The sequence below is a fragment of the Argentina silus genome (assembly GCF_951799395.1).
Source record: "Argentina silus genome assembly, chromosome: 1".
NCBI lineage: Eukaryota > Metazoa > Chordata > Actinopteri > Argentiniformes > Argentinidae > Argentina > Argentina silus.
Window position 1 is genome coordinate 3,650,632 of NC_139655.1, and position 15,467 is coordinate 3,666,098.

Consider the following 15,467-nt stretch of genomic DNA (forward strand, 5'->3'; position numbering starts at 1 on the left):
CCAATGGTCAAGGGCAGACTGGCTTACATGAGGAAATAAAACCACTACCCTGGTTGGGCAGCATGGCAAAAAAGGTAACATAGTCCAATGATCATACAACATAACAATTACAACAATAACAATTCAGGTAAACACAACACCAGATACAGCATTATAGGCTCACCAATGAACTTGTTTTTATTTTTTCACTCTCAACCTTGAGAATAATCTATGATGTACTGTGTGTCCCCACCATGCGGCAGAAGGCTCAACATGCTGTATTAGAGGGGGACGTCTCCTCCACGATTCCATCCGATTTCTCACGAGTTCGCAGCTCGCTTTTACCGAGGGTTCAATGCAGTTTCCATCCTTTGTCCCAGAGAGGAGGGATCGGTCGATTCACCAATTGCCGTCCCCGTCCCCTTTAAGTTGGTGTCGGAAATAATAATTTATTTAATTATTGTGTTTAATGTCGGCGGACATTAACTTGGCTATAGTCAACCTTTTACACGCAATGATAGCAACCAGCGACGAGCATCAACCATTATGCCAATACAGCTAATACGGATTGCTCCAAAGTAGGCTACGGCTATGTAGAAACCCCGTGTTGTCCCCAAGGTGGTATGACATCAGTTGCCAGCACTTCATAAGCTTCAACTCTTCTGTGGGACAGAATGTCACCCGAGGATGGAATAACAGACAAAGCATAGAGGCAGACTGAAGGGAATGCGGTGAAAATCCAACTCAATTCGGAACACTGCTCCCTCTATCCCTCTGTCCCCTGCAATGTTTTGGATTTACCAAAACGGAGGTTTGAAAGTGACAGCCGGCAATTCTTTAATATAGGGGAATTCAGGACGAGTACAATCATCTGGAAAAAAAGGGGTAAGTTTCTAACACTATGTTCATGACAAGCAGCCCGAGAATATATTTTTTCGAGAGTGAGACGTTTCGCTGTCTGCCGTGGCAGGTGTGCGCGCGCAGGACACCCATAAGACACCAGTCAGTGTCATTTAATTACGTTGTTACAATGTTACGTGTTGCAATTGTTTTATTCAGTGGTTTGTGTGTAACCTAAATATGTATGGACTGGCTTTTCCTTTCAATGCAGTACTTTCCCTGTCGGAATAAGCCTCTTATGTAACCGCTGGAGTTCTTTTGACAGTGCTTCCTGGCCTTGTAGAACATAACAACGTAGGCTGGAGTACCATGTGCACGTATAGCTAATGGATGAAGTACAGTGTGTCCAAATTCCTTTCTTGGTATAGACCGCGATGCACAGTTGTGGGCAACTGTACTAAAGTAGGCAGTTCTCTACACGTGTATCATATCAGTGACAGAGATGAACTTTCACTGTTTGACTCAGCAATAGTAGGCCTAGCTGTAATACAGCAATTGCAATACACTTCATTTGCTGATCTGTCAGCTGTACTTTGAAAGGGAATTGTAATTGAATAAATATGTCATTTCAGTGTTAAATTGATATCTAAAGCTATGTCCAATAAGAGTTTTGTTCAAGTCTGTGTGAATGAGAAGAAATGAAGAGATCCTTTGCCTGAATAACTGATGATGTTTTCTCCTCATACTTTCAGATGCACTATTGATAGCTGTTGTGTATTTGGGATATAATCAAATGCAGTTAATATAAGTGTTAGTCAAACCATAACCATATATATTTGTTTCATTCCTTAGATATTTACCACATCTCCCACTCCTTCTGAGGAGTGACCACAACCTCTCTGGCCCTCAGCCATGACATCACCAGACTCTCCCCTCCCCTCCCCTTCTCCCTGCCCCCCGCCCCCTCCCTCTCTCCCCTCCTCTCCCACCCCCTCCTCTCCCGCCCCCTCCTCCTCCCTCCCGCCTCCCCCCTTGCTGCCTCCCACCGGAGAGGTGATGGTCCTGGCTCTGGGGAGAAAGAAGCAGAGGATGCTCATCTGTCTCTCCATTCTGCCCAATCTCTTCCTGGCCTTCCTCCTCTCCTCTGACCCCCTACTCACCCTCTCTTCGCCCCACCACTGCCGCCTTCCGGGACCCTCGCCTGCCCCCCAGGTCCTCAACTCCTCCCTGCCCTGGGAGAAGGGTGACAGAGTGGGCGACAGTGGGGGGCTGTCCCAGTGTAAGCAGTATGTGAATGGGACCCAGTCTGGGGTGGTGGACTGTGAAGCAGGCTGGGACTACAACGTCACAGAGGGACTGAGGAATAATATTGTGACTGAGGTACCTCAAGGAACTTTGTCCATCTCATTGTGTTCATGATTACCTGGCATTTCCCGGGCTCTTAAAATACAAGTGTGGGCTAGCAGAACAGGTATATGCATATGTCAGCAGATTGTAATGAGAAGTTAACGCTACACTCACATTGTGAGAAAGATGTTATTCCATAAACAGATATTTGATGAGTATGTCTTTAGAAATCACTATACTGCAGTGTCAGCAAACATACCCCAATGCTTTGGAGAGAGAACCAACCAACTCTCAGTCTTTCATTCGGCTGTTAATGATTTAAACCGTTCCATTGAGCCCCATGTCTCATCATGCCCAATGTCTCCAGCTAGTAGGACTCTTGTTTCTACCCCACCCAGTTTTTTTTCTAAGACAGGGTGCTTCTCTTCCTCGGCCCTCTGTGGGCTCTCTGTTTATTTTTAAATCTGTGGCTGGTGACGTGGGGCTGTGGCACACCCAGTCCTACCGCGTCATGTTATGTCGGCCTTAGGCTCTCTGTGGTTTGCTGAACATACACTCGTCTCAAGCTCTCAGTGGAAAAGACACACTCCCCAACACGCTTCCATGTGCTTGTGGACATTAGGGGTGTCGTTCATTCTACACTAGTTTACATTCTCGGATAGGTGGCTGGATTTAGCGTGTTGCCTAAGTCGTGATCCACCACTAAACCGCCACTATGCTGGTTCAGCAGCTTCTCGTGGAAGCCTTGACCGGTCCCCACCACTAAATCAATAAGGCTTGATGAAGCGTTGGACTGCTGAACTAAACATCACCATGCAACTCCCTTTTAAATGTATTTGGTGGTCGACATGTGGATGAGGAACATATCTGTTCTCCCCTGACAAGAACAGGTTTTAGTTGGCTCTGAGAGGTGGAAAAGAATTCAGCCGAGGCATCATGATGCATGTAGGAGAAAACCGGTTCAGGGACTTGTTTTATAACTTGTTTATGTGCAGGTTTGGCATTTTTGTCTCTTGTCCCGAAAACGAACAATTACATAAGGCGTCATTAGCAACAGCTTCCTGACTGTGCTCAGAATTGATGCTATCTTTGTAGATCATTATGACCATATGATTCAAACGAAGCAAACTGCACCAACAGTAGTAGTCCAGCTGTAGAAATCAAGTACTGTTAAACACTCAAGAGAAATAACGTTTTGACTATAACGTTTTGACATTTGACTATACTTTGGAAGAATATATATATATTTTTTTTTTTCTATAGTATTTTGAACAATACATGGGTGGAATGAATATACAGTGCATTAACAGATATTCCTCCATGTCTATCTCTCCCTGTTCTCCTGTTGATCCTCCCCTCCACGCCTTGCTAGTGGGATCTGGTGTGTGGTCAGTACTGGCTGGTCCCAGTGGAGGAGGTCTGCTTCATACTGGGGGTTCTGACAGGCTGCCTGGGCCTGGGCTACGCTGCTGACAGGTGAGAGAGAGGCGGAGAGATATACAGGCTGTGGTCTCTTTCTCTACCCTCTGAAGTGTCCTCTCTTTCGCTCCTCCTCAAGCTTTTAAACGATTGGTGTTGCTTATGGTGAACATGAAGTCCCTAAAGCCCATTCTTAAACCAGTCCATTACTTTTAAATGCATGTGGGGGAGTGGATGAGTGCACCCTTCGTGGATGGCCACAGCCACACACTAGAATTGGACCTCAGCCACACACTAGGAATGGCTGCAGCCACACACTAGATGAGAAAGAAACTGGGGGTGGGATGGAGGATATGGTAATAATTGGTTATAATTAGCCTATACGTTTGTTAAGAATAGTGAAAGAATTAATGTAGCTTTTGGGTACACAAAGATTAAGACGACTCCTTGACAAAGTGGGACTTTTATCCAGACAACTGACATCTAGTAATGCAGATTAAGTCTGCTTGTTTACAAGAAAGAACATTATCTTAAATTGTCCCGGTTCTTTAATAGTTTGAAAAGGCACCTCAATCAAGTCTTTTTTGTTAAAGTCTGGGTTTATAAAAGACTTTATTTTTGGACCAAGTTTATCTGTGTATTTGAAACCAGACACTAATGTTTAGCAGGGCCATGAGTTGACATGCCAAAACAGAGCTCTGAATCTTTTCTAATCTTGTTTTTTTCCCCTTAGACTGGGCAGGTTGAAGACTCTGCTGACTTCTCTGACCCTCTCTGTGGTTTTTGGCGTGCTGGTGTGCGTCTCCCCCTCCCCCGCTGTCTTCATCGCCATGCGCTTCTGCCTGGCTGCTGCTAGTGCTGGCGTCTACCTCGCGCTTTACATATCACGTGAGTAACAGACAATGACGTAGACAAGGAAACAAGACGCATTTACATTTTTACATTTTTGACATTCAGCAGATGCTTTTATCCAAGGTGACTCACGACAAGTACATTTCTTGTCTGAAGTAAGTGAGTCATCTGTACATCAGTCATCATAAGAAAAACATCTATGCTAGGACCAGGTGCTCTCGGCAGTCACAATGCTAGAGGAAGGAAGGATTACTTTTTTTGTATTACAGTAGAGGAAGAGGAACTGTACAGAAGGGTGGTGGGGGGTGAAGAGGTCTTTAAGAGGGACAGTCAAGATTTAGCCTGACGGGATGGGTCTTCAGTCTACGGCAGAAGATGGGTAGTGACACACAGGGTGTCATTGCATTGATGTCATTAAACACTAGTGCCGGATAAAGCACTGATATTAGCGTTAAAGTTCCGGGGTTTGGCCGAGTGGGTTTACCCGCCACAACTAGCACGAACCTGAATATCAGCCAGGGACTGGGGTTCGACCCCCTGTCTCACCCTTTCTGTCCTGTTGTCCCTGCTTGTATACCGCTCTCTGACTTCTACCTTCTAAAGAATACAGGCTACAATACTGTAAAATATGAAAGGAGAGTGGAACTCCCGAACACAGACATTAACATCACAAAACTATTTTTCTGAGTTAACAGTAAACAAGAGCAAACCTGTGCGCACTAATGGCAGCGTTGTTTTTGTCATGTTTGTGTCGTATCTCAGGTCTTGAACTCTGTGACCCCTCATTACGACTGCTAGTCACCATGGTGGCGGGCCTGACTACAGTTGCTGGGGAGCTGTTGTTGCTTGGTGTAGCTCTAGGTTGCCAGTCCTGGAGGGGCTTACTGGGAGCTGGGGCAGCTCCGCTCTCTCTGTTCCTCAGCTATGGGTGAGTGTGTGTGTGTGTGTGTGTGTGTACCTGTGTGTACCTGTGTGTGTGTGTGTGTGTGTGTGTGTGTGTGTGTGTGTGTACCTGTGTGTACCTGTGTGTGTGTGTGTGTGTGTGTGTGTGTGTGTGTGTGTGTGTGTGTGTGTGTGTGTGTACCTGTGTGTACCTGTGTGTGTGTGTGCCTATGTGTGTGTGTGTGTGTGTGTGTGTGTGTGTGTGTGTGTGTGTGTGTGTGTGTGTACCTGTGTGTGCCTGTGTGTGTGTGTTTATGTGTGTAGTATGTGTGTTGTGTATAATAGGGGCACCATAGAAGAGAAAGGGGATTGGAGAAAAGAATGGGACAACTTTCCAGTCATTTAATTAAATCTGGGATTGGTACATCAATTTATGTGCTTTTAAAAGAATTACACATATCCATTGATTCTTGAAGAATATAATTGATAAATACCTCAGGGGCTTAGTTCAACTGTCTTAACCCATCAGAACCCAAAATCTAAACATGTTTTACTCCATTGTTTGTAAACAATGTAATTGTAAACAAACACTGTATAGCTTAAAAAATGGATACAACTATATATTTTTTTTTATCTCATGGATGGTCAGTCCTTGCATCCAAAGCTCCATCTATTAATTTGATAGTGGTTAAATGTCACCAGCCCCATCCCTCAGCTGTTTACCAACAGAAGTAAATGCTTTGTTTGTTTGAGTCCCAGATTGCCCCTTTTAAAGAGCTGAATGAAAACTGACTTGCTATAAGCACCATAGGATTGTATTGATTTCAATCCCCCTGCCACATTTAGCCATTAGCACAAGTCAGATCGTATTAGCACTGGTCTGTTCTGCAAGGTGCAGTCTTTTGTTACAGGGTTACAATTGATTGCAAATCCCAAGTTTAACAGAGCAAAATAAATTAGACCTTATCTGTTTTTGGCGAGGTCTTTGAAAAAGGCTACTGTTACAGAACAGCTATTTAGAAAGAACACGTGAAATTGTATCTTTTTCTCCCGCTGACACCTGCAGTATTCCGGGGTTATTTCCTGAGTCTCCCCGTTGGCTCCTTCTCTCAGAGAGGTCTGCTGACCTGAACTCCTTCAGTGAACGGAGAGATAGAGAGAGGGACGATGACAGCTTCACAGGTTTGTGCAGAAGTCTACTTGCTGATAAGATGAAATATGATTCTCATATCTCGGTGAACATATCATGTGAAGTTTTCCGATGCTTGGTTTTGCTTCTTCTGTATGTTTGCTGACACTGCAGTATAGTGATTTCTAAAGACATACTCATCAAATATCTGTTTATGGAATAACATCTTTCTCACAATGTGAGTGTAGCGTTCTTTATTATTTATTTATTTTTTTTTTTTTTTTTTTTTTTTTTTACATCTGCTGATGTACTCTACCTCCTGTGGTGTTGTGACATGGTGTTGTGTTGTGGTGGTCACTGCAGAGCTGGAGTCTGAGCCGCCCCCCTCCACCCGCCCTCACCTGTCCTTTCCAGAGCTCATCCACAGCAGGAACATCTGGAAGAACATGTTTGTGCTCGGCTTCACCTCGTAAGTCACTTCCCAGGGTTCTAGGGGGTTGGGGTCAATTGAATGCAATTTTGGCCCATGTACCTTGTGGTCATCCGTTTTCAGAGCCGGAAATCTGAAAAAATGGCAAACCACTCGTATTCCGTGCTTCGTTTTCGGAAAACACAATTGTTCGGGAATCAAATAACAGCTGTAGAAATGTTTGGAACATCATTATCATAAGGCTTTAAATAACAACAAAATAGCCTGATGAGAATAAGCGTATCTATGATGTTCATGACACACCCCTCAAATGTGAGTTTCTCCGCCCCAAAAACATGCAGTTGACACAAAGGACCTTACTGGGCAGACATTAGAATACACGCTGGAGTTTCCGCACGCACATTTGGCGCGTAACGTATCTGGGAAGTACCCGTCAGAGCAGTAATTTAACCTGCTGCACCAGAAAGTGAAGAGTTGCGTGCGTGGATGCAGAGTAAGTAGCCTATCCATCAGAACTATCCATCAGAACTATCCATCAGAACACAATTGGCCTGCCAACGCCTTATATGCCATGAGAATAGAGTCCTCTGGTCCTCTGTGGCTCAGTTGGTAGAGCATGGCGCTAACAACGCTTAAATGTACTGAAATGTATACTGAAATGTATGCACTCACTGCAATGTAAGTCGCTTTGGATAAAAGCGTCAGCTAAATGGCGTATATAATAGAGAGGGAGATGCACTCGCATCATCAGGCATTAGTTTCTCCGGTTTTGTCACCCAAAGCTTCGCTTCACCTCGTTACTACACCTTGTATTGTTTTGATTTTATGAATTTTCTATTCATGAATTGAATTTCAGTCAGCTTTACGTATTTAGATAATTGAATTACGTATTGAGAGAATTGAATTTTTGTTAGTTAGTATTTACCACTGGTATTTACTGGACGCGTTGGTCACCACACTGTAGTCACACTTGACATACTTGGACAGAGACCAAGTGTAGAGACTAATTACATGGAATTCAAATTCTTCTGTGTTGTAACAGGTAATTATATAATTCTAATTATACCTGTTAATGATTTTCTCTCTCCTCTCTTATACCACCGCTTTCTCTCTCTCTTTCTCTCTCTCTCTCTCTCTCTCTCTCTCTCTCTCTTTCTCTCTCTCTTTCTCTCTCTCTCTCTCTCTCTCTCTTTCTCTCTCTCTTTCTCTCTCTCTCTCTCTCTCTCTCTCTCTCTCTCTCTTTCTCTCTTTTTCTCTCTCTCTCTCTCTCTCTCTCTCTCTCTCTTTCTCTCTCTCTTTCTCTCTCTCTTCCTCAGGTTTATTTCTCATGGCATTAGTCACTGTTACAGCTCATTCCGGGGTGATGTCAGAGGCACCGCGCCCAGCTTCTATTGGACGTATCTGTTGTCTGTCTGTGCGGGAGGAGGTGCCTGGCTGCTGTTATGGGCAACGGTGGATAGGTGCGGACGCCGTGGTATCCTGCTCCTTGCCATGACGATGACGGGACTGGCGTCCTTGATCCTCCTGGGACTCATGGAGTGTAAGTTGGTGCTAGAGCCAGGGTCAGATTACTACCCTAACAACAACCATTAGGTGATGAAAACACATCGGTAACACTTTACATTAGCTGTTACATTACACACATTATTAAATTTACATTTACATTTATGGCATTTAGCAGACGCCTTTATCCAAAGCGACTTACAACAAATACATTTGTTTAAGTAAGTGAATCATCTATCCAATAGTCATCATAAGACAAAGTAATCAATGCTCACACCAGGGGCCATAGGCAGCCGTAATGCCAGAAGGCATTTGATTTATTTATGTATTTATGTATTTTTATTTTTTATTTTTATTATTTATTAACAGGAGAGAACTTCACGTGGGGGTGAAGAGGTCTCAAGGGTTGGGGTTAGGGTTAGTACAGGGGGGGACGTGGGGGTGAAGAGGTCTCAAGGGTTGGGGTTAGGGTTAGTACAGGGGGGGACGTGGGGGTGAAGAGGTCTCAAGGGTTGGGGTTAGGGTTAGTACAGGGGGGGACGTGGGGGTGAAGGGACAATCTCGGATTCAAACGACAACAAAGCGGTCACTTTTTTGGATGAACAATTGAGGGATGGGGCAGGAGAAATGTTCATATGCTACTCTCATATTCATAGACGGCGCTATGGATGCAAGGGCTGAACATTCATTTCATAGAAATTATCGTTTTCACCATGTTTTGAAGCTATATGTGTTTGTTTACGATTACATTGTTTACAAACAATGTAGTAAAACAAGCTTATATTTGTGATGGGGTAAGACAGTTGAACTAAGCTCTGGAGGCATTTATATTCTTTAAGAATCAATGGCTATATTATCATCATAATATCATTAATTTAAGTAAAACAATGTAAATACCAATCCTAGATTGCCTTTAATGGTTCATAAATTATTTATAAACAAATATCAATAATTTATAAACAAGTTATAAATTATTTATAAACCCTTTATATAGGGCGTCGTAATGTGAAGTGTTGCCAGTCTAGCTTACCTGACCCTGTATCAGTGGTTAAGGATGGGCAGACTTTTTAAAATCTTAAATTGGTCATGTTACTTGATGCTTACCTTACCTTGATAACATTAAAAGAAAATCAAAGTTTACAGTGGGATGCATGCATGACATGATGTTTTCATAATGTTTTGTCATGGTCTCAATAGGTAGTGCAGGTTGAACTGATTCTCTTTCCATTAGAGTATGTCTCCCCCTTGTGGCTGAAAGACGTGTATGACAAGTCAGTTTATGTAGGACACTGCAGAGGCAATAAAGTCAAAGCAGTGTCTCAGTGTGAGCTGTCATCAAGGGTCTGGGGAGCTGTGGTATGTATGGGCTGACTCTCTTCTCCCCCCAGATCTGAGCGAGGCAGCCATCACTGTGTTCTCTGTGCTGGGCCTCTTCTCCTCCCAGGCTGCTGCCTCTCTCTGTATCCTCTTCACTGCAGAGATCATGCCCACCATCATCAGGTAAGGACCTGCAGATCATCACACATCCAATCACAGTTCCTCACCAAAGCTTTTTCCTCATATTAGGGATGGTATTATTCCACACATAAGCCTGAATAGGCATATACTCTCTACTAGACCTTGATTTAAGGCTCGTTATCAGCCTGAAAAGGCAAATGAGATATTTACTAGATGTTATGTATCATAATAGTATAATATAGTGGCCTCTATTCATATTAACCACTGCCCAGACATGGTCTTTCATCTTGTGAGAGCATTAAAGTAGTGTTGCAGTGTTCTGAGGGTCCTCTGACCTTTCCTCCCCCAGGGGCAGTGGCGTGGGGATGGTGTTGGCTTTGGGCTGCGTGGGCCGTCTAAGCTCCCCCCTCATGGACCTGCGGAACCACTATGGCTACTTCCTCCACCACGTGGTGTACTCCTCCCTGGCCCTGTTGGCTGTGCTCTCCATTCTGCTGCTGCCCGAGAGCAAGAGGAAACCCCTGCCCCAGACACTGGCCGACGGGGAGCAGTACCGGCGCCCCCCGCTGGGCCGGAGGAGAAGAGATAACGTGCCCCTGCTGGCCACACCAAACCCAGAGACCTAGCCTCCAAACACTCCCACATGCACATCGCCCACCCTCCCAACCACCACCACCCTGCCCTCGCCCCCGTCTCATCACCATGTCCATGCAGCAGAGAGGGGGACGGAGGGAGAGAGTAAGGGAGGGAAGGAGAGGAAAAGGGTGAAGGTCGGCTAAAGCTGGCAAGCGCAGAGACAGTGAAGGGAGGTGGTTGACGCGACCACACACGTTGCTCTTCCCAAAATATTATGATCTACTCATTCCTAACACTAACATGTAAGTCATTCTTACATTGCTGCACTCCCCCCCCCCCCCCCGCCCCACCCCCATCAGTCCCTATGTGTCTGAAATGCCAGCGGCTTACTGCTCATGTTCCAGACCACCTCCATCAGACTATTGATTAGTGTATGATCCCGCAGAACATGACGAGGCAGACGCCCAAAGGTGTTTCACACAGTTCGCAGAGGCAAAAGCAGGGGTGGCACGGGGCCCGTCATGTAAACAACATAGACTTAGTTTCTTTAACTTCATGGGTGCTGGGTTATCTGTTAGAGAACAGCGGTTGTTTTGTTAGACAGAGCTGAAGTCTGGGGGGGGGGGGACTTGTTATTGTGCTGGAGTGTGGAACAAAGCCAAGATGAAATATGACTTGTGTTGACTGGGGAGAACTGGACTGATTGGTTTGAGGTTTGTTTTTGTTTGTTTTAGTAACTTGGGTGGGGTAGTTTGGGGGAAACTTTGTAAACATGCAATGATTCAATTAGAATAATACTGTATTTCTTGATTGCATTAGTGCCCTCAAACTCAATGGTGCTTATAATCAGAAGTATAGAAAATAGTACAAATTGACTCACCATTGTCATTGTAAGTCCCTTAAACTACTTGGATGTGACGAAATAATATATTACTGTATGAATTACTTTTCTAAATCTGGCCTGGAGCCAGCACGGTGTATGTGTTATGGTGTGAGGCTTCAGACCTCGTTTACTGTACTAGAGGCACTTTGGAAGACATAGGAACAGGTTAGAATGAACCAGAGCTTAAGAGCTTAGAACCTGGGGCCCATTCAATTGGTTTGAATTCCGTACTAGTACTGTATAGCAGATAGAAGTGTACGACATAGAATTGACTCCTTCCTTGGTCTATATGTAACACATATCTCTGTAATGCTCTGCACGTTTTGGATCATTGGATGAGCCCCTGTTTTCCTGCATTTCCCCAAGAACTTAACACATTATTGTGATCAGTTTTGCTCTTTGAGAATGGATGGGTGCTCACTCTGTCCTGACCTGTAGTGATGATGAATTGCATAGCAAACATCCTTTCGCCAGGATTTGGTATGCATTCCAACATACAGGTGTGAAGTGATACCTTGACCTTTTCAAATAACTCTGAGAGGGGTCCTATGAATGAGTTAGAAGTGGCAGGGACTCAGCTGGGTTTGAAGAGGGAGAGGATCAAAGGGGACGGGGGATAGGGAAAGAGCCACCCACCTCTGACACCTCCTGACAGTCTTTGGTAGTTTCTTTACAATGCACATAACATTGACGATAATAATGACTATGAATAACTTGAAATAGTAATAAGATGTTTGACAACACTGATTGCTGAAGTTTATCTAGTAAGTGATGACAGTGATGTAATTATGTTAATAACTGGCTAACCTGATTTAATTGAAAATAAACTGTTAGGAAAACAATGTGTGGGTCTTTTCTTTATATTGATGAATGAAAAGGCATAACATCAGTCATTTGCCATCACTTAATATTTTTTTGCTGGGAGTTGGCAGTATTTGTTTATGATAAATGACGTGAACAAAGGATGTATTGACTGTGTGTGTGTCAGTTATCTTAGAACATTTTTGACACAAAAACTCTTCATCCCATCTTTACAAATGAAATATACTTTTCCCCTGCATTCTTTAGATGAGCCCATTAAGAGCCCGTTATTACGCCCAGCAATAGCCCATTATGTCTCTAACACCGCATCCTAATTGCATGCAGCACACGGAAGCATCGAGGTGAAAAGCAAATCTCTCAAACTATAATCAGTTTCGGCGTCCTAATCAGCCGCTCTTAATCAGCCGCTTCCGTCAAAAGGCTCTGTGTGCGTCTAGGCCCTAGAGCATGACTCTAGGCTGTCAAGAGCATTAACTGTCTATTTCAGAGGCACGCAAAGCAATAGCCCATTATGTCTCTTAACACCGCGTCTGTTTTATTAAACGCTCGTGTGTGTAGTTCCTTCCGCAGTGGTTTGTTTTGGTGCGGTCTTGCTGTGCCACCTGATGGATCATATCAGGACTGCCTCCATAGCGCGCAGCATCTTGACACACGCAACATACAGAATATATTAGGATGAGGTGTCATAAATGTACCATTTGCATTAATCCAATAACATACAGAACTTCACATGATAACTTATTGAATTAAGCCCATAAAGTCGAAGTAATTACCTTGAATATTATTACCATTTGTTTTGGTAAAAATCTAATAAACACCAGCCACAGCCAACAGTGAGTCACTAGTACCATAATTAGGATAGATCTTCCAATCTTCTCCACTGGTAAAAGGAACAGGGCATGTTTCTCTGTTAGTCTCCACTGTGAGTGTCACAGGTCTTGTACCATTACTTGCTAATTGCCAACATGTTGCTTGAACTTCACACCCTTTACAAAGCACCGAAGTGTCCATGTGTCTCTGTTTCTTTATGGGCATTAGACCTAGAGAAGACACCTGCCCCTCTTCATGGTTCATACAGTAAATTAAATTCGCTAAGTGTGTCATGAAAGCTGTCCTCCTCCATCAAGAGAAAGGCACTCAGCAGGAATTTGACAGGGTTGTCTTTGTAGTCATGGACAAAGGAAAGGAGACCGTGCCATGTCAGCTCAGACGTGGTGATGCCAAATGATAGTGATGTTTTGATTATGAGGTCTTGCCTAAAAAGTGTCAAAAGAACTGGGGATTCCACAAATTATTTTTGAACCATTATAACGAAACCGATCAAGACAATAAAACCAAAATCTTGAGAAAGAGACTTTATTGTTTGAATATTATTGACAGGTAATTCACACACTTGTTTGCTGAAATTAAAAAGGCACTTGTTATGTTGGTATACAAACAAATATCATAACTCAAAAAGTAACTTCAGGGTAGACATGGCTGATTAGGACACACAAACTGGTTATAGTGGGATAGATCTGTTTTTCATTCTAAATGATTGTTGTAAGTGTTATTGCCACAGTTTCTGCATGCATCATGTATATCTCAAACCATAAAACTAGAAATACAGAATATGTTGTTCTTGAAGACACATTTTTAATTTCATGTTAAATCACTATATAATCATACTACTCTGTATAATAATTAAGATTAGTATTAGAAATTATAAGATTAGAAACTGGAATTTTAATCTATAGCAATCTAGCAGCAGCAATTTCTAGCATTGTGACTGCCAATATCCCCTGGTCCCAATATCCCCTGCTCCCATAGATTACGTTTTCGTATGATGACTGATGGATAGATGATTCACTTAGATAAAGGCGTCTGCTAAATGCCATAAATGTAAATGTAAATGTAAGCAAAGCACAACATCAATTAATATTTACTGGATTTCATGATCTACCTGTTTTCTTGTCTTCTTTCTATCTTTTTTTTATTTTATTTTTGTAATTTTTTTTTATCAACCCTCCTGTCCTCTCTTCACAGAAAGGACACGACATCTTTTCCTCTGTCTCTCCAGCAGCAGAGTCCCAGACTTGGTGCCAGCCGCCTCTCATTAAGTCACCTTCACGTTCCCCTGCAGTGTGTGAAGGCAGAACGTAACTCAAAATCCTAATAATCCCCTGCGGTATGACAGACAGCAGCACAGACAGCAGCACAGACTTTGAGGTGCTAAAAGATAATGCGGGAAATCTATGCTTTATTCATGCCTGTGTTGAGAGCGTGAGCTTAGCGAAGTGAACAACATAAGCCGTGACTTATTGCAAACATTATTAACAAACTAATTCGTAAAGACTCGTAAATGTACCCACCTGTGGATCAATGTTTAGGAACATTGGGAGCGACATCAAACAGAAATTAGCTGAGATGAGAGATGAAAGAAGAGAACTGACCCTGTTGTTGTTCTTTCACCAGCGCTCTGCTAAATGGTTGGATAAGTGTCAAGGCACGGTTGTGCCAGTCGGGGTGACAGTGAGGCGGTTGTTGATATAAGGAGGTGTTTATTCTGGACATCTGAGAACGGGGTCTGTTCAAAGGGGCTCTAAGCTGCTCACTGGTGTGGACATTTTAGACAGCATGACATATTTCTTAATCTATATAGAGAAAGTCATACATACATAAAAAAAAATAAAAAAAAAGCCATTTTTAGCTGACGCTTTTATCCAAAGCAACTTACATTGCAGTGAGTGCATACATTTTTCAGTATATATGATCCCAGTGGCAATCGAACCCACAACCTAAGCATTGTTGGCGCCATGCTCTACCAATTGAGCCACAGAGGATACAGTGCCTATAGAAAGTCATCATACCCCTTTGAAATAGTTACTATATTTGTCGTAGAGCCTGAAATCAAAACCCATTAAAAAAAAACGTATGTACAAATTTAGCCATACAACATCAAACTAATGAAAAAAAAGGTGACAGTTCAGAAAATTTATAAAAAATGAAAAACAAGAATAACAGGGTTGGAAAAGTCATCAGTACCCTGATTTAATACTTTATAGAGCTACCTTTTGCTGCAATTACAGCCATCAATCTGTTTGGATATGTCTCTACTAGCTTTGCACACCTAGAGTGGAGAATATTTGCCCATTCTTCCTTGCAGAATTGTTCAAGTTCAGTCAAATTCTGTGGTGAGCGGCGATGGACTGCTCTCTTCAAGTCCATCCACAGATTTTCTATTGGATTTAAGTCAGGGCTCTGACTTGGCCACTCAAGGACATTCACCTTTTTATCCTTAAGCCACTGCGTTGTTCTTTTGGAGGTATGTTTAGGATCGTTGTCGTGTTGGAAGGTGAATGACCTGC

The 15,467-nt window shown here is 43.2% G+C and overlaps 1 protein-coding gene across 1 annotated transcript; it reads left to right on the forward strand.

Moving 5' to 3' along the window:
• The first annotated feature begins 210 nt into the window (after nucleotides 1–210).
• Nucleotides 211–12,134, forward strand: slc22a17 (solute carrier family 22 member 17). The gene is made up of 10 exons (XM_083672382.1): nucleotides 211–864; nucleotides 1,672–2,199; nucleotides 3,539–3,642; nucleotides 4,319–4,473; nucleotides 5,200–5,365; nucleotides 6,386–6,501; nucleotides 6,812–6,917; nucleotides 8,195–8,418; nucleotides 9,770–9,881; nucleotides 10,189–12,134. Exons 2-10 carry the CDS (start codon nucleotides 1,732–1,734, stop codon nucleotides 10,463–10,465), a joined length of 1,728 nt encoding a protein of 575 aa, XP_083528508.1. The 5' UTR covers nucleotides 211–864; nucleotides 1,672–1,731; the 3' UTR covers nucleotides 10,466–12,134.
• Nucleotides 12,135–15,467: the final 3,333 nt, after the last annotated feature.

Excerpts from the sequence above, each read along its gene's own strand:
- slc22a17 (XM_083672382.1), top strand. The coding sequence starts at position 1,732 with ATGACATCACCAGACTCTCCCCTCCCCTCCCCTTCTCCCTGCCCCCCG. Across the intron at positions 8,419-9,769 it reads CCTCCTGGGACTCATGGAGT|ATCTGAGCGAGGCAGCCATC; the intron begins GTAAGTTGGTGC and ends TTCTCCCCCCAG. Across the intron at positions 9,882-10,188 it reads ATCATGCCCACCATCATCAG|GGGCAGTGGCGTGGGGATGG; the intron begins GTAAGGACCTGC and ends TTCCTCCCCCAG.